This window comes from Neopsephotus bourkii, unplaced genomic scaffold (genome assembly GCF_033783945.1).
Source record: "Neopsephotus bourkii isolate Nb327-2 ecotype Australia unplaced genomic scaffold, CSIRO-AGI_Nbou_v1 NB_1542, whole genome shotgun sequence".
In the NCBI taxonomy this organism is placed as follows: domain Eukaryota; kingdom Metazoa; phylum Chordata; class Aves; order Psittaciformes; family Psittacidae; genus Neopsephotus; species Neopsephotus bourkii.
Genome location: NW_026902018.1, coordinates 4,728,637 through 4,753,629, shown reverse-complemented (window position 1 = coordinate 4,753,629; position 24,993 = coordinate 4,728,637). Strand labels below are relative to the sequence as shown.

At 44.7% G+C, this 24,993-nt stretch overlaps 1 protein-coding gene across 2 annotated transcripts in view; it reads right to left on the bottom strand.

Annotated features, from left to right (window-relative positions):
* Positions 1 to 24,923, bottom strand: part of ADORA2A (adenosine A2a receptor) — a 36,560-nt gene extending 11,637 nt beyond the window's left edge. The window contains exons 1-7 of one of the 2 annotated variants that reach the window (XM_061370693.1): positions 23,958 to 24,923; positions 22,178 to 22,248; positions 21,518 to 21,566; positions 21,380 to 21,437; positions 19,687 to 19,812; positions 18,136 to 18,257; positions 1,766 to 2,658 (exon numbers count right to left, since the gene is read on the bottom strand). In XM_061370693.1, the coding sequence (XP_061226677.1) occupies positions 1,766 to 2,115 (350 nt within the window). In that variant the 5' untranslated portion in view covers positions 2,116 to 2,658; positions 18,136 to 18,257; positions 19,687 to 19,812; ... (2 more) ...; positions 22,178 to 22,248; positions 23,958 to 24,923. Of the gene's footprint in view, positions 1 to 1,765; positions 2,659 to 17,762; positions 17,888 to 18,135; positions 18,258 to 19,686; positions 19,813 to 21,379; positions 21,438 to 21,517; positions 21,567 to 22,177; positions 22,249 to 23,957 lie in introns of those variants that run through there. The other variant, XM_061370694.1, reaches the window with a different exon arrangement.
* Between the last annotated feature and the right edge of the window lie 70 nt (positions 24,924 to 24,993).

The window sequence follows — 24,993 nt, the reverse complement described above, 5'->3', positions numbered from 1 at the left end:
TGCCCGGCACTGATCGAGTCTGGTTTTTCTAAAGGACTCTTCACCTTGGCTATTCCAGGAAACTAAATTTCAAGAAAAGATCATTACAGTGATAGGGCCAAAAATGGGCAGAAATCCAGATTTTAAAACCCTTTTCCTGGTAAGTCATCCTCTAGTAATAAAAGCGCTTAAACTGTCCGCAAAAGCCCTCAGGGTTAGCTCATGGGAGAGGAATTAAAGACACCAGCCCTTCTCAAAACCATTTCAGAGGCAAGCTCCCAAGAGCTACTCTACATATGGTTATATGGTTATTTGTACCATTTATCAATAGTTTTGTTTATAAACTGAAACCATAGAAAAGTGGAGACTGATTTATAGGTAACTAATATCAATAGAGTTTTCTCTGCAATGGAATGGTCATTCCTGACAGCTACATCAAAAATAGAGGCTGTGACAAGTACAGCTCCAGGTTTGGAACCTGACAATTAATGGTAATATTCCAGCAGCCCAAGTTTGCTGAGGCTAGGCTTCGGGAAAGGCTACACTGCACTGGTCCACATGGAAGGGTAATTTCTGCAGCTTTAGGGAAAAGAATGCTTTCTATTTTGTAATGGAGGGTTTGTGTTAATTGACATAAGTGCTGGATAACCAAAGTATTCACAAGAGACAAAACGAAACTGCAGAGGTCAGCACAAGTGAATTAAGCTCAACAGGAGTGAGGATGTCCAAAAACTCAAACTTGAGAGCACAATAATCAGAAATTTGTTCCATTTTTGCAGCCACGTTTGTTGTTAAGGATAGGAAGCAAGTCTATCCATCCCTGACAGTGGGCTGCATCCTCCTAAGGGCAAAACAGGAAGGAAGGAGACTCCTACACTGTGCCTACACTAGCCTCTCCCGAGGCTTCCTCTACATCTTTCAAGCTTACTGAATAACTTGGAAGCACTGTCACACAGCATTCAAACCCAGCTCACAAAATTAAATGCTGCTTCACACCCACGGTCAGATATATCCCATCACAGCACTGAGCTTCTGGAACACTGAACTGAGTAGCAGCCCCTGTGCATGTAGCAAAACTTCCCCTTGTCCCTGGTTGCACACCAAGTAGCAGCGAGTCATATTCAGTTTTCAAGCTCTAATACTGGAATGTGTTTTCTTCCTTTAAATGCCAGAGTAGACACCACAGAATAACCATCTGCAGGTCTGGTTAGGGACAAGCCTCTGCCTTGACCTAATAACACTTGTTTCAGAGGCAGTGCCTAAGCTATTTCAGATCCTCCTAAGACCCATTTCTTCATCACCTGCTGCTTCTCCTCCCTTCACATTTAACAAAACCCCATCCACACTCTCCACAACCTGCTGTGGCTGCAGGCAGAGTCCCACTGTCCCCATGGGGAAGGAGACGAGTTGTCCTCATCCCTTTTCTGCCCCCACCGTGCACTGCTTTAGCTCCACTTTCCCACAGGGATCCTGCTGGTGCTGCTGGCTGCAGCTCAGAGCACAGGTTGATGTTACTGCGCGATCCTGTTTAAATTGGGAATGGCAGCTCCTAGGCAGTGCAGTGCAATGCCATGAGCATACACCATATGAGAGCAGAGAACTGGAAAAAGAAGCAACCAGAAAATCCAACAACCAGGGCAGCCTTCAAGACCTGGAAAAGTGGGGGTTTTCTTTCAAATTACAAGAGAAAAAGTGCTGATCTTCATTTAACTTTTCCTTCCCCAGTTCCTCTCCAGATGTGTTGTTATTGCTGTGTTCATCCCTCACCACCCCAACCCATGCTTACCTGAGGGGAATGCGGATCGCAATGATTCTGTCGATGGCAATAGCAAGGAGGCTGAAGATTGAACTCTGTGTCAAGACCAGGACGAAGCAGGCAATGAAAAGACAGCCATAGAAGAAGGCACAGAAGCCAGTGCTGATGGTGATGGCAAAGGGGATTGCCAGCACACCCACAGCAATGTCAGCAGCAGCCAGGGACACCACAAAATAGTTGGTGACGTTCTGCAAGTTGCTATTCAAATAGACTGCCCAGCAGACCAGGATGTTCCCCAGGATGGCCAGCACTGCAATGATCAGTTCCAGGATGATATAAGCTATGTCTGAGAGGAAGTCTTCTTTCCCATGTACTAGCATGGTGAGAACAACCAGGCCAATGTGAGAACGTGCCAGAAAAGCTCAGCGTTCATATCTGCAGAGCACTGAACAGTCGAGATACCTCAAAGGTGCCTTCGGGTCTGAAGAGCGCTCAGCTGCCAGCTGGTGAAGGTGGCTCACACAACCCTTTCCTCCCCATAGCTTTTGCAGTTCTTTACAGTAGCAGGTGTCAAGAAAAAATCCCAGGGTTTGCCAGCTCCAGCAAAGTGGATTAACCAGATGCAGAACAATTCAAACTCCAGCAGATGAATGGACAGGAGAATATCTCACGTAGACATACACTGGTTCCCAGGCCACACAGTCCAGCAGGCAACAAGACACAGAAAGTGTATTGTATGGCAGCATCCCATCAGCTATGGCTTTTTGTTTCCTGTTGACAATCACACCGCTAGTCATGGCTTCCTGTCATGTACATACCTACTAGCAACATCCTCTGGTTCCCTTTTTCACCTTTTCCCACTAGGACCTGGGAAATATTCTCTTCAGCTGAAGGAAACAGTCAACTTCTTCACTTGTAGTTTCCTTTAGAAAAGAAAAAAAACACAAAGAGCAACCACACACGCTAAGTAATCAGCTCTATGGAGGAGATGGAAAAAGCAAAATCTCATTAAAGTGGCACATTAAATTGATAACGGATATAAAACAGACCTACAAGAATACATCACTGGCAAAAATCTCACATTCTTGTCTCTCCTGAAAGCTGCAGGGCCAAACCCAAGGTTCAGGAAGGCAGTAAGTCATTCACAGTGCTGATGAGAAACAAGGGACGTTTTGTTTTCGAGGCTACCAAGTGAGCTGGCACTTGAGCAGCTGCTCAATAGTCTGCCCTGAAACACGAGAGCCCCACTAATGATGCCTTGGCAAGTGCTGTGGCTGTATGAAGGAAAGGTGGAGGAGCCTTCTCACGTACACCTGCCTCCTCTGACCAACACAAAGACATGAGCCATCACGTGCTGCCCACCCTCACGTGCTTTGCCCTAAAAGCACACTGCTCTGCGGTGACACAAACCTTCATTCATAAGGGGGCTGCACTGCTGGCATATGTGGTCACCATTCTGCTGCCATACCCAATCTCTGCTCCAAGTGCAGGAAGGACGCTGGAACGTGATCAGCACCAGGGAGAATAGTTTGAGGTATGTCAGATGGTGACACCTCTGAGGACTTTCCTGCTGAGCACGCACACTCTCTGCAAGGGTCTGTGCGGGTTCCTCTCCTGCAATGCCATCATTTTTGTTGCAATAAATCTTTATTCTATGAGGAAGCCATTTATTCGTTATACCTGCATTGTCCATAGTGTTTGTTGCATCCACAGATTCAAGTCAGCACCTACAACCAGCCAGAAACACACCCACCAAGATACACTTCTCCCAGAAACACACATAGGCACAATGCCAACATCATCTCTCAAGTATACATTCATGTTCCTGCAGCACCATGCACACAAATCTGGGATTAAAGCTGTTGCTGCTTCAAGGAAACACAAGTCTCCAGAGCTGCCATTTCACAGGAACCAACAGACAGCACCTACATGCTTGCACGTCTTACACACTTATCTTGCAGGTCACCTCATCCCTCTGCTTTCAGATAGAGATGAATTTCATCAGTTTCATCTAAATGTATAGCAATAGAGAATACAGTTCCCTCAGCTTTGTGCCACAATCAAGAGATAATTATATGCTGTCCTACCCTGTCACTTCCTGAGTGGGTTCTAAACCTTATTTAGAAAGCTTTAGCAGTAATATTTTCTCATTAATTTAAAAACCCACAGCTACTTGAAACGTCAGAGAGCTGGGGGAGAGAGGGATACAGCACTAACCCATAAATCACTCAAACTCAGTTTCAGATGCAGCATGAACCTCCAAACCAAAAGGTTTTCAGGACCCCAACCACAGGTGATCTGGTGTGATCTATCCCAGCAGGGTTTCATGCCTTCACAGTTCACTCTGGTTTTGAGTCAGGAACCTAATTTGTCAGGAGAAAATAAAAGGGTAAAGACAATGATAATAAAAGAAAATATGATTAACTTGTGATTCACATCTGATCTCAGGATGACCTAATTTTAGACCTTTCATTGATTTAGAGCTCTATTGCTAATGCTGCATTTGAAAGGAAAATGAATGATTCTTGGTGATTTGAGTGTGCTTCAAAACCTTAGGCTTTCCTCCACCTTCAGCAATCTTGTTTATGTCCTTTCTTTGGTTTGTGTAGAAGAAATCAACAGAAGAGTTGTGATCTGGCTAGTAAGAGGAGGATAAATATAGTCTATTTAATCTTTCCCAAAGAAAAAAAACAACAACCCAAAACCCCCCAAACCAGCCAACCCTCTATATTGTCTATCTTCCTTTAGCAAAACCTCCAGTTTTCCACTGATCTCCTAAAGATTACTTATACTTTCCTGAATTTCAGGGTTGTCACTGATAATGTTCCTACTCTGCAAGCATCAAAATGTCCATTATAAATCCCAATAGGTTTGTTTCAAGGCAGAGATAGTGAAAACCTCCCCAAGAGCCTGTTTTCCAGGAAAGGGGATTAGAATTAATGTAAGATAGAAATAAAGAAAAGCTGGAGGGAGAGAAAAAGGAAAGGGCAAGATGAAAAATAAACAATGTTCTGTGCATGTGTGTGCACAAAAAAGGGGAAAAAAAAGACAGGAAAAAGCTGTTAGGAGAACAAAACCCCCAAAACAAAGGGAGGAGTCCCTTGGCATCATGGCAGCAGAGACAGCAACAGGGTAATGTCCAGCAATGGAGCAGGGAGTGGACACTTCTCCGCTTCCCAACATGCTCACATGTTTCCATGCAGGTCAAGCTCATGACCAAACTCCAGTGTCAGAACAAGCTTAATTAAAATTAACAAATTACTGTGACATACTGGGACCAAACCCACTGCTGTGTAAAGTAAACCCACCACAAACACCTCCACAAGCTACTGAGATGAAGTCAAAAGAACTGAACAAATCACTTCTTGAAAGGACCTAAGAGCTGGTCGCCTTAATCCTGATGCTAAGAGGATTTACTTGAACTCCTGCTATGTTGCTCTTGCACCTCATATTCATACCACATACACCTCAGTGAAATTACTGGGATACTCTTACCCATTTCAGGGCTTCCTTTGGTAGGATTATGAATCCATATTGATCCCAGATGCATTTTGTTTAACCTGACTCTTTCAGTGGCTCAACTCAAACCCATTTTCCAACAGGACGTGGAGGGAAGTAACAAACCTATGCTGTGGAGGTCCACCACACACTAACTGTTCAGCACAAAGCTGGAATTGCCTAAAGCTCTGCGTGCATCTTGATAAAGCACAGCACTGGAACCTGAAGTTCAATGACCACATCACATACTATTTTCTAACACAGCAGAGCTTTTAACCTTACACTTCAACTGTTTGTTTCATGGCTTGATGTTAAATTTGAATTTACCTCTGAATTTGCTTAGTCCCTTCCCTTTGTTTCCCCCCTTGCCTTCACAAACAATGCCTGATTCTTCAAACCAAGCCCTAGCCATTTATTCTGAAGCAATCTGTGAGATGTGATGTCCAGAAGAGAACAACGTGTCCTTCCACGCTCTGCTCTCAGATGGGCTGGAAAACAGAGTTCTGCAGAGCCAGCACATCTCAGAAGAGAAATGACTGGAGCTGAGCAGGTGTCCCAGCCACAACACAACAACATCTTGTGCCTGCTTCAGCGCCAGTGCTGCTGCAGTAACCACTGGCTTTAGAACAAGCAACTATTAGCCACAGAACCCCAGCACATCAGAGACCTCACCTGCTACCTACAGAAGGTGCAACAACCCAGGAGGTTCCCATAATCAACCTGAACTCACCCATCTCATCTCATTCATCTCTTGCAATGTTAGCCTGTTAACAGCTCTCACAAAACATGGTAGCTACTCTAACTGTAGAATTATTTGCAACTTGCTTTAGAACAGGCACAGGCTCAGATGTTCTGCTTATATGGCTAAAAATCTGATGTACAGGAACAGCAATGAAATACAGACCACCTAGAGAAGAAGACATATATCCAGAGGCAATACAAAATGTATTATTAGATTTATCTACTTCATGCAAGACCCAAGGGCTCTGCAACCAGGTCTGACAAGACAAAAGTAATTAACAATCTGCTTTACTCACTGGGGGAGTGTATATTTAACATCTCAGGCCCTCGAGGGATCGACATTGGAAGCTTCTTGAAACTTAAGAAAAATAACCTGTATCACACAACCTGCTGGACAGTTACAATTACTATTTCTTCTTAAGCCCGTGTTTTATTTTGTTAATTGGATTAATTCCTTCTTGATACCCTGGGCTATGCTCGGCCTTTCTCCCATTATTAAATAAACCTTTCTAGCCAGTCACAAACCTGTAAAGCTGTTGCTACGTTCGGTTTTAGTGACTTGGAACATTCTGTTCTCTCTCATATTTCAGCCCCAATGAAAAACTCTCCTTGAAAATTCAGTAAGGCATCTGAACAGCACGTTCACATGAAGCACTTCACCACTGGAGTCTAAGCAAGCTTCTGTTTGGCCATCTCCAGTTGGCTTTGGACTGAGGTGTTGCCTTTTCTCTCTCCTGAGCACCAAAAGCATCGAGGCATGCCCTTGGCCACTGCTTGGTGGAAATTACCCATCTCAAAGAAGTTCATTTCCTGTTCTCGGCCTCTTCAGGCTGAGTTCAAACGCCCTGGTTTGGATGCCCACACTCTGCTCCGTGTGCTAGGCTGCTGTAATGACAATGCTGTGACACTTTAGTTTGACAGCTACTCTCAGACATCAGCAAAATCTCCAGGGGACCAGCAGCCTTCAGGGCACCCAACGCAGTCAAGGAGCACATAGGTGATGGGCTGCAGCTTCCCTGTGATCCAGAGAGGGTTGTTTTCTCCTTGGCTGCTTCAGGACAGGGGCACTAGGCAGCTCACAAGTCCATTAGGGAATCTTCATCAAGGCTCATTCCACAGATCACAATCTAGTATCTCCTTTTGACAACATGACCCTTTCCAGGTACCAGCCACAAACAGATTACCTAACTCCCTCAGGGAAAACCCTTGAATTTACACATGGCCATAAGCAGAAAAATTGGTGCTGCTAAATCATTTGTTTCCTACTTTCCAAAGCCTGGAGGGGGAGATGCTTGTCAGTTTTCATCCTCTCTCTGAAAACCCTTCAGCTCAAAGAGAATCTCCAGTCTTTAAAATCAAAGACTAAGAAATCTTGTCTCTCCCCATTATTTTGGGGGATCAAGTCACAATAAATAAGCCAATGTGCTCACAGGCACTACAGATCTGCAAAACAACTCAGGCTGTAAAACACAAGGAAAACAGCTGGAAGGCTGCAGTAGTTGTTTTCTGCATTGCTCAATGGTTTCCTTTCTAAAGTTTGGTATTTTATGAATACTCTACATAGTTTGGCTTCCCTGTGTCCCTGACTGCTCACACAAAGCCAGCGTGCTTGAAAGTGTCAGAAAGCATCCTCGCTTCTGCCTCCTATCCAGGGGTGAAGAGATGTGGCTGGGTGGGGCAGGAAAGAGAGGAGAAAGGAGCATCACCGTTCTAAGACTTACTTCTTGTCCCCCTGTTTGCTTTACTATTGGCTGCTGGCTAAATGATCTTTTAGGTCATCTGCTTACAGTAATAGGAGAAAATTAAATATTAATAATAGACTATTTCCCCCTAGACTGCTCTTTGTTAACAAAGGATACAAGTGAAACAAAGCATGCAAAATTATCAGCACACCATGCTCTTGGTTTTCATGTACCTAGAGCACTTGCAGTTTCCTTCAGCATTCCCTGGAGTTAGAGATACTGCAATGTCCTGCACAACTACCTGTGGGCTCCACATGGCAGTCTGACCCTTCCAAAGGATTGTTTCAGACTTTATCCAAAACATCTGATCTGAAGTCCTTATTGACTAGGGGATTATCCAAGACACCCATACTGCTGCAGCAGCAACAGCAACAACAGCATAATAAAACCATACCCTTCAAGCCTGTCCCATGTCTCTCTCTCCTGTTTATACCCCATATAAAAGTTGCAAAACAAAAATACCCCAAAAGTGAAACCTCAGTGGACAACAAGCAAAGGTCATTAACGCAGATGGGCTGCCTAATAGGAATATCCAATTCAAAACCAGTATCTCAGTGTTGCCTTCCTGCCCTCCAAATGCTGGAAGTGGATTCATTTTTATTGCAGTAGTGGAAGAGACGACTGGAGCAGAGCGTGTTTCATCATTTCTTTTTCCTAAGTGAATGTTATAAACGTTTCAAAGCAAGAAAAAAACCCCTCACAGTAATTATTCCCACTCTAATGGTCCCAGAAAGCCAGGGAGGGCAAAACTAAGTAAGGCTGAATGACCTTAATCAGTTAAATACGCCAGATCAAACAAACAAACAAAAGGGAAAAGGTTTGCCTGTGCTCACTGAAGTCTCACTGGGCAGCAGGCTTCTTGATATACTTCCAAAAGGCACAGAAACATGTTGGATTTTTGATGAAGCCATTTGTATCCAGGATTGATGATGATGATTTACCTACAGTGGTATTTCCAAAAATAGAAAACAGAGCATTTGAATAAGCTTTCATAAGACAGATGTGTAAAATGCATAATTAAAAACATGTACCATGGCCAGAAAAAAGTTACTACTGCCAATATCATCCACAATGTCTCTGAGGAGCCAGTTTTCCCTTCCTGTGTGAGTGAAGAACTTAAAAGCCAACTCTGCCTCCCCACAGCCCTGCTAAAGCCAGCTGTGTTCTACATAAAGAACAATTCCTCCAAGAGCAAAATAAGAGACATGAGGAAACAGGATACCAAGAAGAGGTGACCCACTGAGGAATACAGGCAAGGGAGGAATTCACTCTAAAAATATTTATCATATTGCTAATGCATCCATTCTGGTGTATTTTAAAATAATGGAGCAGACTTCTCTCCAGATGTGACTTCACTTCTCCTTTCTACATGAAGTTTCCAGACAGGCCGTTGAGAACTGGGTACATCTGTTTGTTTTCCTGCATTTTTATCCAGTTGTTCCCAAATTCTGTTTCCCTTCTCCAACTACAGGCTTGCTCTCCACCAGGCTTTGTGATTGTTCCTTCCACTCCTCTGAGCACCTTCCTTTTACAGGCTGCAAGTAGTATTTGTGGAAGTTCTGCCTGTGAAATAAAACCTACTCCAATCTACTCCAGAGCAGGGAGTGCTGTTGTACCAGCTCAACCAACATCCTATCTTCTACAACAGAAGGTACTTAACTCCTTCCAACTCTCTACATGTAACTTACAATTATTCCCTTTGGAAGCTGTCCTTCCCTATCCTGATGAAGGCACTGTGCAACTTGAACAGAGATGAATAAATTCTACCTGCTTCCAAGCCAAAGCAAGGCTGTCTCACTCCATTAGCTCATCCACAGCTCATATGCTGACCCTTCTGAGGAAGGGTTATTACTGAGGACTCACCATGAAGCTCCCATTACCACCAAAGTGGTTTGACTCATATCCACCCACAGTATGAAAAGCACTCAAGCCTTCATTGGGTTGCTAACCCAGGTCATCACATCCTTCCTCCCCAGCTTCTCCCTGCTCCCTTCTCTTATCTTAGTTTAAGCAGTGACACAGCAGCAGCACAGAGCCTGCCTCACAGCCAAACATCCCCAAAAGCTCTCCAGTCCTCTGCCACTGCACACTGCTCACTGCTTGCTGTTTGCTCTATATGGGCTGGCTCAGTCACAGAGACTGACCACATGCTTTCTGTGCCTTGCAATACCTGCTGAGTTTTGGCTAGACAAGAAACCCTATTTGCTCCCGTGCCCCCAGGGTGTGTGCTGGCCCCCTGCATCCCAGCCTGTGCACCAGTTTGTTTATTACCCAACTCAATTCACCTTGGCTTGTCAATCAGCTGCTAGTGAAAAGGCATTTAGACAGTGACACTGCTGGTGGTGTTCATCCCCAAAGGAGCCCAAAGCCACAGTAACTAATTTCCTGCCCTCTTGGTTTGCTTTCAGCAACTTTCCTTCTTCTATTTTTTAAGGTACTTACCCTAAGTCGCTAATGCCTATTTGCTCTGTGTCATGCCTCATCATCCCCCGTTACCATTTCTCTCTCAGTCTCAAAGCTATTCAAGACATTTTTTGGACTCTGCCACCCTCTGTGGATAAGGAGAAGATGCTCTGATGAGGCCACATCCCCTTACTTTGTCCCTCCCTCTTGTCTCTGCTATCTCTTGCACCATACTTCTGTTGCTCTTGCAAAGTGACTTGCATTTTCACTGTTACAGTCACGCCAGAGCAAGCCTTTCTTAGAGGTACTCAAACGACAGACTTTTTCCCCCCAAGTATTTGGTTATAACCCGATTTATTTAGAACTCTCCGGTGTCACTGCTTACTGATACTGAAGTCTCAGTGTTTAGATGGGGCTCTGAGGACTCTACCAAAATCCTTGCCTCATTTCCTTAGTCCTTGTCCTGTGGTAAAAGCACATTCAATTACAAGTAACAATCTGCTACCTCTGCCTACTTCCTCCTCTTGCTGCTCAGGCCAGCGACACTGATGCTCTGGGGTGGAGAGAACATGCAACTGCTGGTGAAATGACATTTCTAGTAATCCGTTTCTCTCCTCCTGCATCAAACCACTGCACTGGAGTAGCCATTAATAAATCATTTTAGAAATGGTTTTACTGGACTTGCTAGCTGTCTATGAGTTAGTGTGCTTGCCTAGAAAGGCAAGAAGAGCAGCAGCAAGTACCCTGCTACAATAGACACACTTCTACCACACTTGAGAAGCAGCCCTTTTCTCCTATGAAAACTTAAAATATTTCACAGTTTCTGCACAGTAAGAGAGCATAAAAAGCTCCAGTTGCAAAGAAACCCTGCAATCACTCTTCAAATCCATGACAATCAAGACCCTCACACCTAGCTGAACAAGGATAAACCGAAGACTCCCAAGGCAAATTCTTTAGGGACTGTGGCATTTGAGTCCAAACATGAGAGTTGTACTCAAAGGTGGATCGCAGGGAGGTGCCCACAGCAGATATCCCCAAGGCTTGAGGATGGTTTCTCCCAGGTGTGTTCTTCTGTTGCCTGCTGTAATCTTATAACTAGGCTGTACTGTGTCTCCATGGACGAAAAGGAAGATTTTCTTTCAGGAACAGGTATGAAAGACAATAAAAACCATCAGTGAATCCTCATTCCGCACTTCAGCCCATGAATACAGCTTCTTAGCTTTCTATATCCTGCAAGAGCTTACACCATACACTTGTCCCAGAGAAAAAGAATCACGTTAACGACAAACCCACCACAATCCTCTGTGCCTACCCATGTTATAGCCCTAAATGAATCGTAATGGTCAAGCAGAGTCTGGCTCAGCATTTAGCAATGCACAGGATAACATAAAACAAGACTGATGTTTTTTAGGTGTCTGACAAAACAGTTCTAACAGGTGCAGCTAAAGAGGGCTGATTTCTGGGAGGAAAGCACTGTTTGGAATCAGGGTATTTTAAGGAATCCCTGACTGGCAGCCATTGGCACAGGTCACTTTCTTTTTTGGCCAAAAAATCCAGGTCTGCAGAACATTTAAGAAACTTTTTAAAAGCCAATGTGCTTCCCCACACATGCTCCAGGAACTGTAATGGTGCTGGTGCCTGCCCAAGTCAGTCTGATGTTATTTTCCATTGTCTCATTGAACCTGGGCACTGATCTGTGGATCAGACGTATGTGGAAACTGTAATTATTCAAATCAATTTCAATCATGTGCCTCTCTTCTGAAGATTGTATTAAAACCCCACAGAGCTCCTGAGTGTCTTTTATCCTGGGAAATATTTCCTATGGAAAATCCCAGTCTGCGCCCAGGTATATGGATATTACACTCATATCAAAGTTGGTATCACCACAGAATATGATGTATAATAGTCTACTTCCCTTAATTCCTCAACCTCAACAAGTGATTCACACCAGAATCTAATAATCCTATTATGGGGAAACCTCAATAACCAAAATGATAGGTCAGTTCGTAGAGGACTTTCCCAGTGCAAGAAGGGGGACGTAGGTAACAGGCCAACATTACAGCACATGCAAAGGGAGCAGAAACAATTATGCTCTCCCGATAAGAAAAAAACAGGGGAGGAAGACAAGAAGTGAGAGGAGAACACAATAGTCTAAAACCAAAATAGTTCCAAAGAAGCAAAACCAGGAGAAAAATGGGAGAGACTCTGAGGTCTGAATACTAAATGAGGAAAGAAACTTCTAATAGGGAAAAGAGTGCAGACCTCATCACTCCCAAAGGGCCGCATTAAAAGAGCAGAATGAGACTAAATTGCACTTCCCTCTGTTCAACAGTATTACTCACTCAAACGCACCAGGGACTCTGCCCAGGGAGATACACAGACGTGACCCCCAGCTGAAGCTGGCTCAGCTTCAGCTCAGCTTCCAATGGCTCCACCAGCAAACGATCCCTCTCATGCCCTCCTTGAAGAGCTGCTGAACAAGGAGCCACGGCTGCGCCTGTGAGCGTCACCCGGGACAGAGGCAGGGGACAGGGAGGCAGAATGCGGTATCTCTGCTAGCCGGCAGATAAAACAGTCCCAATCTGCAAGTACTAGAGGCCTCCTGAGAATGCCTGAGTGCCTTCCAGCCTGGATTTGAGTGCAATCACAAATGCTAATCAACATAGAGACAGGAGCCCAGCATGTCACTCGTCACGTCTCCAAAGCTTCAGGAAAACCCCCCTTTCCTCTTGTAGCAAAGAAGGACAGGAAGATTCTCTCATCCTCTGTATGCCTTTCCCTCCCCCTGTCCCTGGCTCAAATCGTCCCTTGCAAGAAGTTTCACTCCCTGCTAACTTCTCCATTGTCTCAGATGCATTGTTTGCAAATGTTCCCTAAAAATGTTGTGTAAAGTATTCTTTATTCCTGTTTCAGGTTTTTCCACATCCCTATGTAACACCTGGACTTTATCTTTCCTGTTTACCTGTCAGATAGTGATAAACCTACAGCACACAACCCCTGACTTGCCATCTAAGATAAATACAATTTGTCTTGGAGCTGTCATTTCTTTTCAAACCATGCCTTCCACTGCTGCGTTTGCAATTGTAACAAATAACTTATTTTATTCGGGTTTGAATTATGTAACTTTGAAAAAAAAATCAATTAAAAAACCCAACCAACCAACAAAACCCACCATCAAGAGCCCCAAAACATACACAAAATTTCAAGTGTGGCCCTCCTGGCATTAGATTTATTGCTAATTCGTGGGCAAAGATGCTCTTGTATTGCTCTAGTGTATCTTCTACAATGGCATTTGCATATATTGTACACTGTATTGTATGCTACCTGGTTATTTTTGGTTTCAATAATCAACCAACACGCCCAAGGATGAAAAGCTTTCATCCAGATGATGAAATGCTTTCTCCAGAGCAAGTCATAAAATACACTGATAAGGTTTGTGTTAGCTGCTTACATGTTGTAAGTGAACAGTGAGCTCTAAAGTGCTCTAAGCTATCACCTGAGCCTCTGCTGTCACTTTAGAAAGGAATGCGTCTCCCTCAGGTCCTATCCTATTCTCTGCCAGCCCCACTGGGATGTCTCACATAGCACTAGAGGTCTGTTTATAGCACCCATATCAAGCCCCAGGCGTCCTGAACAGGAAGGGACAACGCTTGCACTCAAAACACACACCGCAGCACTGTTAACACTTTCACCTGACAGCAGTGATTGCCCTGAAATGCAAGTTTTACAGAAGCCATTTGTTGCATTTGGCTTCTCTCTGAATTCTCCTAAGCACTTAGTGGCTCTTCAGCTCTTTTCCTGACCTCATTGCTGTGTGTTTATCCAAATGACTTGATTCTAACTTTGCTGTTGCAGCATCATAAGCTACCCCTTATCCCTCCTATCTACCCCATCCCTCCCATGCTACTGCTGTTCTCCAGCCACACCAGGCACAGGGTAGCCATGTTTTATGCGATTTACCCCTTACAGAAAGCAGATTGAAGACTGAGAGATCATACCTTCATACGCCCAGAGTTACCAAATAATTCCATTTGCTGAAGCACTTATAAATACTCTTTCCTGAGCCTCTCTCAGTGGGTTGCCCACTGTGTTCAGGATGAGGCATGACTTACAGCAAAGGAAGTTTAAGTTGGACATCAGGATGTTCCCTGCACACCAGGAAAGTAAAGAGTCTCCACTGTAGGTCTTTCGGAGCAGGGTCGAGAAATAGATGTCAGGAATGGCAAAAGCATAGCTGATCTTGCCTTTGGGCAGAGGCATGGGTTGGATGACCTTTTCTGTAACTGAGAGTGGTATGTGCCATCTGTCCATTCTGATCAACAGAGATTTACTTCAACAGGAGCAAAAAGTGCAATAATTATTCCTGACACAGATGCAGCCACTGGGAGGGGGGAGGCACCTCCCAACTTTGTAGAGGCCACTGAAACCTTCTGAGGTTGAACCACCTTCTGTGTGATCTGCTGAGATCCTGTTGCCCTCCCATAGCAGAATGCTGTCAGTTCTTTCCCCACAACAGACCAACCCTCAACATTCAGCTGGATGAGCATCTCACTAAGTAGGCAACTTTCTCTGCCTTTTTAAAATGGGCAGAGAGGTGAGGAACTGGTGCTGTCGTGGTCATGTAGCTTCAACAAGGCTGCTGAGGTGCACCGATACAAACCTGCACATGGTCCATGAGGCAACCAAGACTTGTGGTCCTAAATACCAGACCCTGGTGAAAGGGAGTATGTCTCCATTGACTCGTGAGAGTCCTCCCTGATTCATTGACACATAGTTCAAGATCTCTTGGTTTTTAATTTCGAGTTCAACAAAGAAGAAAGTTTTAATATCCCACCTCCATTTTCAGATGGAAAGCACACAATAAAGAATGACCTGGACAGTTATTCACCATCCAGATCAGATGGAGAGAATGAACAAGAAGAGCTGAAATCTGCTCAAGCTGAAGAAAAGGACAAGCTTTGCAAGACACCAACAGAGATGCTGATATCAGCCTTTGGATGGAAAACACCTCACTCACAGATGCACAGAACTCTTAGAGAAAGCTTCACCACATTATGCCTCGTCCCATCTCACGTGTAAAACGTGGGTGGAAATGTCAAACCAAAGCAAAGAGCTGAAGCAGTGAAAATAAGTGCCTTGGTGGAAAATCTGTGAAGCCTTAAGCATCCTGTACAGATGAGAAATTGTACAGCCATCAGTCACCCAGGCAGAAGAGAAGTGGTAAAGGGGGAGATTTCCCTCCACACCAGAGGGAAAAGCTGCCAGGCTCAAGACCGAAGGGGATGGACCCAGCCAGCCTTCCAGGACCCTTCAGAGAAACACAACTGAAAGGAAGGGTGAAGACAGTCCAGAACAGTCCCTTTGAAACTCCTGCTGTACTGAGCTTTTCCCAGTAGTTCTTAAGAGGGCTTAACCACACGGCTGTACATAAAATCTATCATTGAAGATTAAACAGAAAAGATGAATAGCTTTCAAAAGTTGATTACATCCAAACTCAATAGTGCCAGCAGCCCTTATGGAAACATCCTATTAAAATATCAGCAAAAACAGAAATGCAAACAGAGGAGACCTGGCAAGAGGCTTTTCAGCTCAGATCTTTAGTGCCTTTTGCACCCACTGACAGAAGGACAAACATCATCATTACTGGGCTGACATCTCCTGACCTGGCACAGGCTGATGCTGATTCTGGTTTTTATGTATAAAAATACATACGAAAATGAGACAGATTACCTGTGTGTGTGAATCCCAGCCTTACCCCTGAGCAGCATTAAAAGGGACCTGCTTGCCTTTTTTAGTTTTTCACACCCAGGAACAGGTCATTTTTATTTTATGTACACACACGTGTTTGCAGTTTGTACCCATGTGTTTTCTGTACAAATCTGCTGGCTGATAGCTTTCCTGGTTAATTTGGGATTAAATCCATTTGCCACATTAGATGGGGTATCATTTCCATAGTATTTTGGTATATGTGATTGCATTTGTATTGACTTTTTAATTGCAATTCGAAATATGGTATTTCTTCCACAGATCCAATTAAATTGAAATATTTCTCACATCCCTGTTGTTCACTCTATCTAATCCTTTTGTATTTCACTTGGGCAGTATGTTCTGGGGTGTCTCTAAGCACAGGACCTGGTCGTGCTTGCTTTCTCCCCTGCGGAAGAATGAATTCATCAGTTGCTACAGTTCTTGAGTTACACAGGTCTGAGACTCATGAGCCTCATAAGAAACCTGAAAATAAATACATCCAATGACTTATCTAATAGCTGACCATCTGCTTAGGAAAATAATTTTAAGTAGTTAGGACAATTCTATTAACTGCTATTTACTACGTGAGTCATGTTGCTCTTTAAGTTAACCCTAAGGTAACAGTCTCTTCAGTGGGCCCTGGGCCCCTCTGCCCAAGGCAGTTTTGAAGGGGGTGCTCGACCACCTTTATGACTTTCAAGCTCTAGCAAAGTCTGCAATACCTCTGCACTCAAAACCCACCCCAAGCTCATACTGCACCAGGGCATAAAAGAGAATTAAAGCAACTTCTGGGTGACATTCAGACCACACAAACAAACATGCAGAAAATTCTCCTCCCAGGAGCATTCCCTGTGAAGGTACCACATACCAGCCCAGAACACACCAGCTGAACACAGAACGTACCAAACACAGCAGAACATACCTGCTGCCTAATGCACTGCTCCAGGATGGGCTCCTGCACCTTGGTGAGGGCAGGACACCCTGAGTGCTGTCTATCAGGGCAGAAAGCCGCCTCACACATGCTCACAACAGCTCTGGAAACAACCAGCACCCTGCAGCCTGTTCCCCTTCATGTCTTCTCGCCCCAGTACAGAGATATGAGGCTCCTCTGTGTGTGGCAGCTCCACTAACATACCTGCTGGGTCCCAAGGCTTAGAGAGCTCCCAAGGGCGGCAGAAAGATATCGCTAAAAACTGTTTCAGTCGCTTGACACAGATGAGGTGGGATGGAGTAAAGGAAGGGATAAGCGTGCGGGCAGGTTTAATGCCATTTATTCAGTCCCTGCCCTTTTTCCCTTAGCGTGATTGCAAAGTGCATGATCTCCTTCGTTAAACACGACGGAGTTTACAGGATGCAGGGTGCTCCTGTAGAATCACTATTTCATGATTAAGCACAAGCACAAATATCAGCGGAAGGGGCAGAAGGAGGGCTGGGTGCAGGGGGGCAAAGTCCAGCATTGCTATCTGAAGGAAGATCCGAGGAGGAAACATCCCGGAGCGTGGGGGTGTGTCGAGGGACTGACAGTTGGTTGCACCGGCTCCACGGTGCAAAAACCATCCGAGCCGGGCAGGGGAAAGCGGTTGGCCAGGAAACCTCGCCGCCGTCCCGGGCGGGGGATCCGGCAGCACCGACAGGGCAGCGGCGGCCACTTTGAAAAGTCGCGGGGGAGGCAGGAGCGGGGCCGGGGACACGGCGGGGGACGCGAGGGAAGTTGAAGCCGCCCGCGGCGACCGTGCTCGGGATGCTCGTGCTGGGGCCACCCGCACCGCTCGGACCGGAGGGAGGCAGCGGGGCGAGTCCCGCAGCCGGCCCCAGCCGCGTGGTCCCGGTGCGCCCCGGGAGCTCGCACAGCGGGCACCCGCCCCCCTTACCGCGGCGATGCCGGCATCACCCACCTGCCCTCGGGGCGCCGCTCCGCTCCGCGCCGCTCCCGCCGCGCCCGAGATGCGTGTGGCGGTCCCGGCCCGCCGGGCGCTGCCCCGGCCCTGCTACCGCTCCCGCCCTGCGGCGCCCTCCGCCGCAGGACGCGGCAGCCCCGGCGGCGCGGAGCCGGCAGCACCGACTCCCCCTGGAGGGCGGCAAGGGCGGCGCCGGGCGGGAGAGGCGGCGGGGACGGGCCCGGCCCCTGCCCCTGCCCCAGCCCCAGCCCCTGCCTCTGTCTCTGCCCCACCCCAGCCCCAGCCCCAGCCCCAGCCCCAGCCGGTCCCGCGGCCGCAGAGCAGCTCCCCACAGCGGAGCGAGCGGCGCCCGGCAGCCCCGCAGCTTTACCTGGCCGTAACCGGGCACCGGGTGGCTCCGCACCGACGGGGACAGCCCGGAGCAGCATCTCGAGAAGCGGCTGAAGGAGACTGCCACTTATTTCAAGAAGTCCAGCTCTTGCCTTCAGGGACCTGCAAGGGCCAGAAACGGGCTTGATCTGCATACAGTGAAAGGAGGCAAGGAGAGAACAACGAGAGGAGGGCTTTCCCCGTACATTCTACTGAACATCTACTTCTTTCCAGGCTTGAAAACCCATCCAGTGAGTTTAAGCCCACAGCTATACCAAGTGGTACAGGGCAGTGCAACACAGGTATCTGGAAAGACTGCACAAGCAGAGAAACTTGCACTTTCTTCTCTGCTTAACTGTCCTTTACTACCAATGGAAAGGAAACCCTGTGCATTACTATTTACTACTCTGGAAGTGTTTAAGAGTTCTCAGTAAAGATATGAAATCTTTTACACAAGTTTCCCATTTCCCATCGAGTAGATCCCACCAGTGTGCACACAGTGTTTCCTGCCCCTGCTGCTCGGGGCTGTCTGTCCCCAGCCATCGGCTGCTACTCTGCATGAGCAGACCTGGGGAACAGCCATGACTCATCTCACAGCTATTCTGAAGCGGGCAGAGAACCTCTCAAGAATCTGAACCCACTGCTCTTTGTGGATCTCTTCTAAGGTTTTTATTACTTCTATTTTTCAACTTTACATCTTAGCAAGTCATTTATCTACAGGTTCCTACTGGTTGGATGTTACAAACAGGAAAAAACATCAGCACAACTCCACACTTCCCACCAACCCCATGGCAAATCCCAGCTTATGAAAAACCCAATTCATTGCAATGTCAGACAGCCCAGGCCCTTCTCTGCAGGGGGCTGCTGCAGCTTGGAGGCTTGTGCCATGCAACTGAAGGTATTATTTTGGGATTCCCAACTCCAGAGATGGCTCATGCCACATCTGCCACACTTTGACCCACAGCAGCAGAACTGGAACTAACCACTTGACAACATCCTCAAAACCTATGCACATCTAAGCATTAACAACCTAGCACCCAACCCCTGTGCTGTGCTGGGCTCCCCTCTTACCCCAGATGGGTGGCACACAGGCTGCCACGCCATGCAGTGAGTTACGCTGAGTTACAGAGTGGAGGCCAGAGCACTGCTCCACACACAGTGGGAATCCTCTAGGGAGAAGTAATTTTCCCAGAAGTTACAGAAAAAGCTGGAGTGATCTCCCACACAGTAACATGTAAAGATTTTAAGAACAACATATATTGACTAGCCAAGTCAAGAAAAAAGAGAAGTGGGTGACTACGAGACATTTAGGAGCCTCATCAAAACATGCTCCAATAATGGTGAATTTAGAAATGCTGCCTGCCCACATGAAGTTTGCTAGGGCTTTTTGAGAAACTCTGACCCTAGAACTGGGCACTGCTCGTGTACAATGGCAAAACTGAGACCATTACAAGAGGCAGTATTTTCCCACTCCTCAATGACGCTCCATGAAATTTTATGCTGTGCAATTGTATTTGGAATAGACGGGCAAGTGCCATGCTGTAGCGATTACCTGTTTGCCAGAATTTGCTGCTCCTATTCAGCATTGCTCCTTCTCAGGGTAGTGCTTCCTATATGGTAGAGGTTGCCTCACATCTCTGGCCCAGATCCTCAAAGTCATCCAAATGACTCTCTCCCACTGAAATCATTGAAAGCTGGGAATCAAAATACTTTCAAGGAGCAGGGATGCAGTTTCTAAATCTGATTTTGCTCCTGAATACATTAAAATCAAAGTTGCTGCAGTCAGCTCCCTTTATTAAGCTGTCAGGCTGTTTTCTTCCAACCATCCCATCCTCAGCACATCATAATACAGGTTTCCTGAGCCACAGATGTTGATCAGCTTATCTTTGAAGGACCCCATAAATGCTTCATTATATGTTTCTTCTCCCAGTTATAACTCTTTTTTGATTTTTGCAGCTAATCAGTTTTCAGATTATTTGATGTAGACCACATTGATTTTCTTTTAGACCATCAAGTCATACAAGATCCAAAGCAAACATCCAAGTGCTTTCACAGGGCTGGCTGATAATGGCACCCTGACAAGCCTCTAATGCTTCTTAGAAGTTAACTTTTCTTTTATTCCATTAAAGCATTCTGACACAACTACCAAAGCCTATTACCTTCCTTTTGGAAGGAACTAAAACCACTGGTTCCTTCCCTCACTAGGCATTCCAGCTTGGATGGCGTATCAGGTTGCCATTGTCACCTACTGATTTTCTCTGTGCAGTCGGGAAGCCTGCAGTGTTTCAAGATGTTAAATATCAGTATCAACACCTCCCAGAGCAACTGAGTGAGATCCTCTTGTTACTTTTACATGCCCATTTCTCACTTCTGCACAAGTAAATGTGTTTATAATGAACAGCTGCAGCTTTATGTCCTATTTAGCAGGATAGGATAGCCTTGATTACTACACTAAGATCAGAACACATCTGTTGCCTTTCATTTGAATTAACAAATTAATTGGGTTTTATTATTTTTATGTTACTATCCCTGCTAAGTATCAGAACTCCACTGTTTTTCAGATCATAGTTCTTGTACGCATTCAACGTGTATTGTTCTTACCTGTAGATGTTTCTACTTATGCTCTCCTTACCAGTGGCCAATCCCAACAGTAATTTGGCAGCAAGGAATAGAATCATCTCTTATATTTTTACTTTGTTTTTATAATATATGAAGGGATAGCAGTACACGAGAGTGCTAACTTCCTTTTCCTCCTTAGTCACTCATGGAGGGAAAAACAGCATTACTGTGATAGCTGTGGCCATATACACTTGGAGAAGGGACTACATGAAGAAGTAGGCTGAAACTACCTAGAAACTAAAGAGCCTCCAGCAGCCATGGGGAAGGCACCGCCACATGCTCAGAGGTGGCTTGGGCTGTGAGCTGAAAGAAGTTCAGGACTGCAAGGAAAGAAATTAAGTTTCTGATTCGCCTGTGTACAGCCACGAGGGGCTTTTTCACTCCTGAAAAGTGGAGTTGCAGTAGCATACTGTACACTGCATCCTAATTGAACAAGCCAAACTCCTGAATACTGGGCAGCTGAAAAGCAGGGATACAAGATTATTTGCACTTCCCAAACTTAGCAACTGAGCTCAAGTAGTAAACTCTAGAAGGACTCTCTAGAATAAACTGTGAAATGCTTCCTTCAAAAAGATGAGAGCAAAGTAAATAGAAACTTCACACTTAAGACCTGTCATGAAACTCACCCCTCTCTTTGCTGATACTCTGTGAGTGACAGTCTGCTTGGGCGCGTCAGTGATGCCACTGTAAACACAAAGCAGACTCCTGCAATGACTATAGCCAAAATCAGCCTGCCACTCTGCTAAGCAGCAGGAAAGTCATACCTGTGTATTGAGGCTTACTGTGAAGGACTGAAGATGATAATCAGTTTATCTAAAACAGAATACGGAACAATTACTGCTTTTTAAAATAGAGAAATTATTTCTGTCTAAGAAAGAGATTACTTTCTGTCAGTTTTGGAGCTCTTGTCTCTGGTGAAGCTTTTCTTTCTAACCAAACCAAATCATCTGATATATGCAAAATTACATTTAAGGGATGCGTAGTTTGCAAAGCATCATCAAACTGACATTAGCACACATACGCAGTGCTGTTCAACAGGACACTTAAAATGATGTATTCCAATTTGTACATAATCCCATTCCCACAAACACTGTCTTGCATCTCCTTAAAAGCAGTGAAGGGCACTTGTGTTAGTCTAAGAGAAGGGATGGAGGCAGGGTTACTTGAGGTCTTTTGGAAACACTAGCAAATTCTTCAACATGACAGATATATCTAAATAAAAAAATCCTTATGTGTGTATATATAAGCAATTATTTTTGCTCACATTGGTCAACAATAAACGTTAGTAATTTTAAAATCAACACTGGAAAACACAAAGAAAAGGCAGCAGCAAGATTTTGTGAAGAGAATGTCCTTTGACCAAATGACACAGGCAAAATTCTGCTGGAAATGCCCATTGCTAGCAACTTAATGAAGGACACTACCCGGTGTCAAAGAGCAAAGCCTCCTCACAAACTACTCAACTCCAACATAGGAGGAGGAGTTCAGCTTTTATCTAGGCTTAAGGAAAACAAGCTCAAGTCAAAGCAAGATTTGTGCTCAAAGGGAAATGTGAACCCTATCTCAGAACACTGTTTAAATCCTGCCATTTGCACTTAGGTCAGGAACAAAAAGAGGATTTTCAGTAATTTAATGTTAAGGGTTGGACTGTTCTCTAAAAGGCACTGTCCAAACAGACTGCGGCTTCATTCCTCTAAACACTATTCAGCATGACAGACTAGGAGATGGAGTTCAATCTAAATTTAAGCATTCTCTGTAGACTATTAATAGCAGAAAAACTGGTAGCATGAATCATCATGTGGGAGCTGCAGAGCAACAGCTATTATATATATAAGTTACCTTTATACAATAAATGAACTGTTGGAGTTGCAAGGCCCAGCAGAGGAAGTCAGATGATTCTTCTTCACTTAACACTATTCTCATTTTATTCTAAGGAGCAATGAAAGGGCAACCCTTATGCAACTTGTCAAAATACAGATTGTGTATAACCAAGCTCTGCCACAACAGAAACTGGACATGAAGAAGTAGACTGGCCTTGTTCCTGCTGGGCAATAGTGAGTCTTTGAAATAGTGCAAAATGGTGGAACTTCACAGGTTTATAAAGTTGAATTAGTGTTTCAGTATGTTGTTCCAATGCCTGTATAAGTTAATGACATCCCTTCACGTTTCTTCTCTACTGCGACAATAGTCCAGCCATATTATTTTGTTAGACTAGCCATTTTGAAGAGAGATTTTTTGCAAAGACCAAATGTTCTCCAAAGTTGTGATTTTTTTAACAAGATAGTTCTGGTTATGGGCACCACAGACTTCACCATGAGCTTTACTCCATTGCAACTGATGGACTCTGATTGCGGCCACCCAAAGACACACAGTGTTAATTAACTCAACACACTGGCATTTTGGTGCTCTGGGGGACATTTATTTATGAAAACCATGATATAGTCCTCAGCTCTGTGAAGTTTTCTCCAGACTCTTATGTCTCCTTCTCAAGTTTCTTTTATTTTTAAGAGCTTAACTTTTAGGCTTCTGGTGTGAGGAAAGAGCCTAAAATTGTCTAAGAAAAGGAAGCATAAACAAGAGAGTGAGCTATGAACAGCACTGGAGAGAAGCACAAATATTTCTTCACACGACAGAATCAATGCAAATGTCTAGCAGTAAAAATACCGTGATAAGACACCATTGTGTTGAACCCTGTTTTCATAACGCTATTAAAGAGGTTCCAAAGAGCTGAAAATCCTGAAGGGCAAAGAGCGTGTAAGAAAAGTTGACATCATATTATTCCAACAGGGCATTTCATATATAGAAATTCAGTTCCACAGAGTTCAGTGAAACCATGGTGATACAGAAGGCAATGGCAGGCATAAAGGCTAATAAAAACCTTAACTTGGATTAGGATTGATGGCATCACTCCTTATTATTTAACTGCAAAACAACAAATATAAGCTTTTGTTTAATGCAATGAATGTTATATTGCTGTTGTTTCAGAGGGTTTTATTTTACTATTCCCTATAGCTGCAGATTTTCATTTTAGTTAAGACATTCAAAAGTTATTTAACTGATTTCATTATATTCAACACATGGAGCTTGGAAGACAATGCATGAAAAAAACCAACCCAACTTTGGTTAGAGAGCATTATTTCAGTGGATATGGGAAAGAAGAGTTGTGGTTCTACAGTCTGTGCAGACACTACTGGTTTAGTGTACCTCAGGCCTGGCCTGTGTCCGGCTCACTGCTGTTGTCTTGACCTTCAGACTGCCAGCTGCGAGTGTACAGGTCACTTCTACACTGCTGTCATGCACTTGCTACAGAAAAGAAAAACATCTATTTTCCAACACAAGTTTACTACATTACCTTTTTAAAACATTTAACACCCCCCCCCCCCAACAAGTATGAAAACTGATGATCCATACTTAAAACCAGGATATAAATCCATTTTGAGAACTAAAGGAAGAGTTTCCTTAACCCCCTCAAATTCAGGGAGAATATTTCACCTCAGGAAAGGAGACGCTTTCTTGCAGAACAACATTATTTGGACAAAGATTGCTGAACAGTCATAAAGCACCACACAGGCTAAAAAAAAAGTCAGTCCATTTCAGAACATTTGCAATAAATAGCTCATTCCAAAGCTCTGGACCCAATTTATTCCAGAGCACTTGAAATTAAAGCTCTAAATCAGGATTTGAAAACAGTTACCATCGAGGATGATGGAGACCAAACAAGGTTTGAGGTTTTCGAGTCTTTATTTTCACCTGGAAATTTTATCTTGAGGCATCATACTTTGAACTGTTCTAGAGAGTAAGTCCCCAGTTCCACCCCAGCCCAACTGCTTAAGAGAGGGAGGGCACGAGCACACACACATGCACTGCTTTATGTGGGTTGGGTTAAGTAACATTAATTCTAATCTTGTAATGCATTACACAAGTTGCCTAAATAGAACATATTCTCTGCAATTCCTTTCTCTGCTACTCATGTTCAAGACTAGGTCAACACTGGCTATGTAGATGCCTTAAATATGTACCTCTTATGTAGGGTATTCACCAGTTTACCATTTAAAACCCTTTGGGAGCAGATACTGCAGAGTATGCTGGTATACCAAGAGAGACATGACTTCAAAAAACCATGTTATGGGCATACAAATCATTCGCATGCACTTCTCATCCATAGCGTATAAACCTCCACAAACTACTTCCTGTAACATTTACTCTTGAAAAAATACCGTGTCAGAAACAGTCTTAAAAT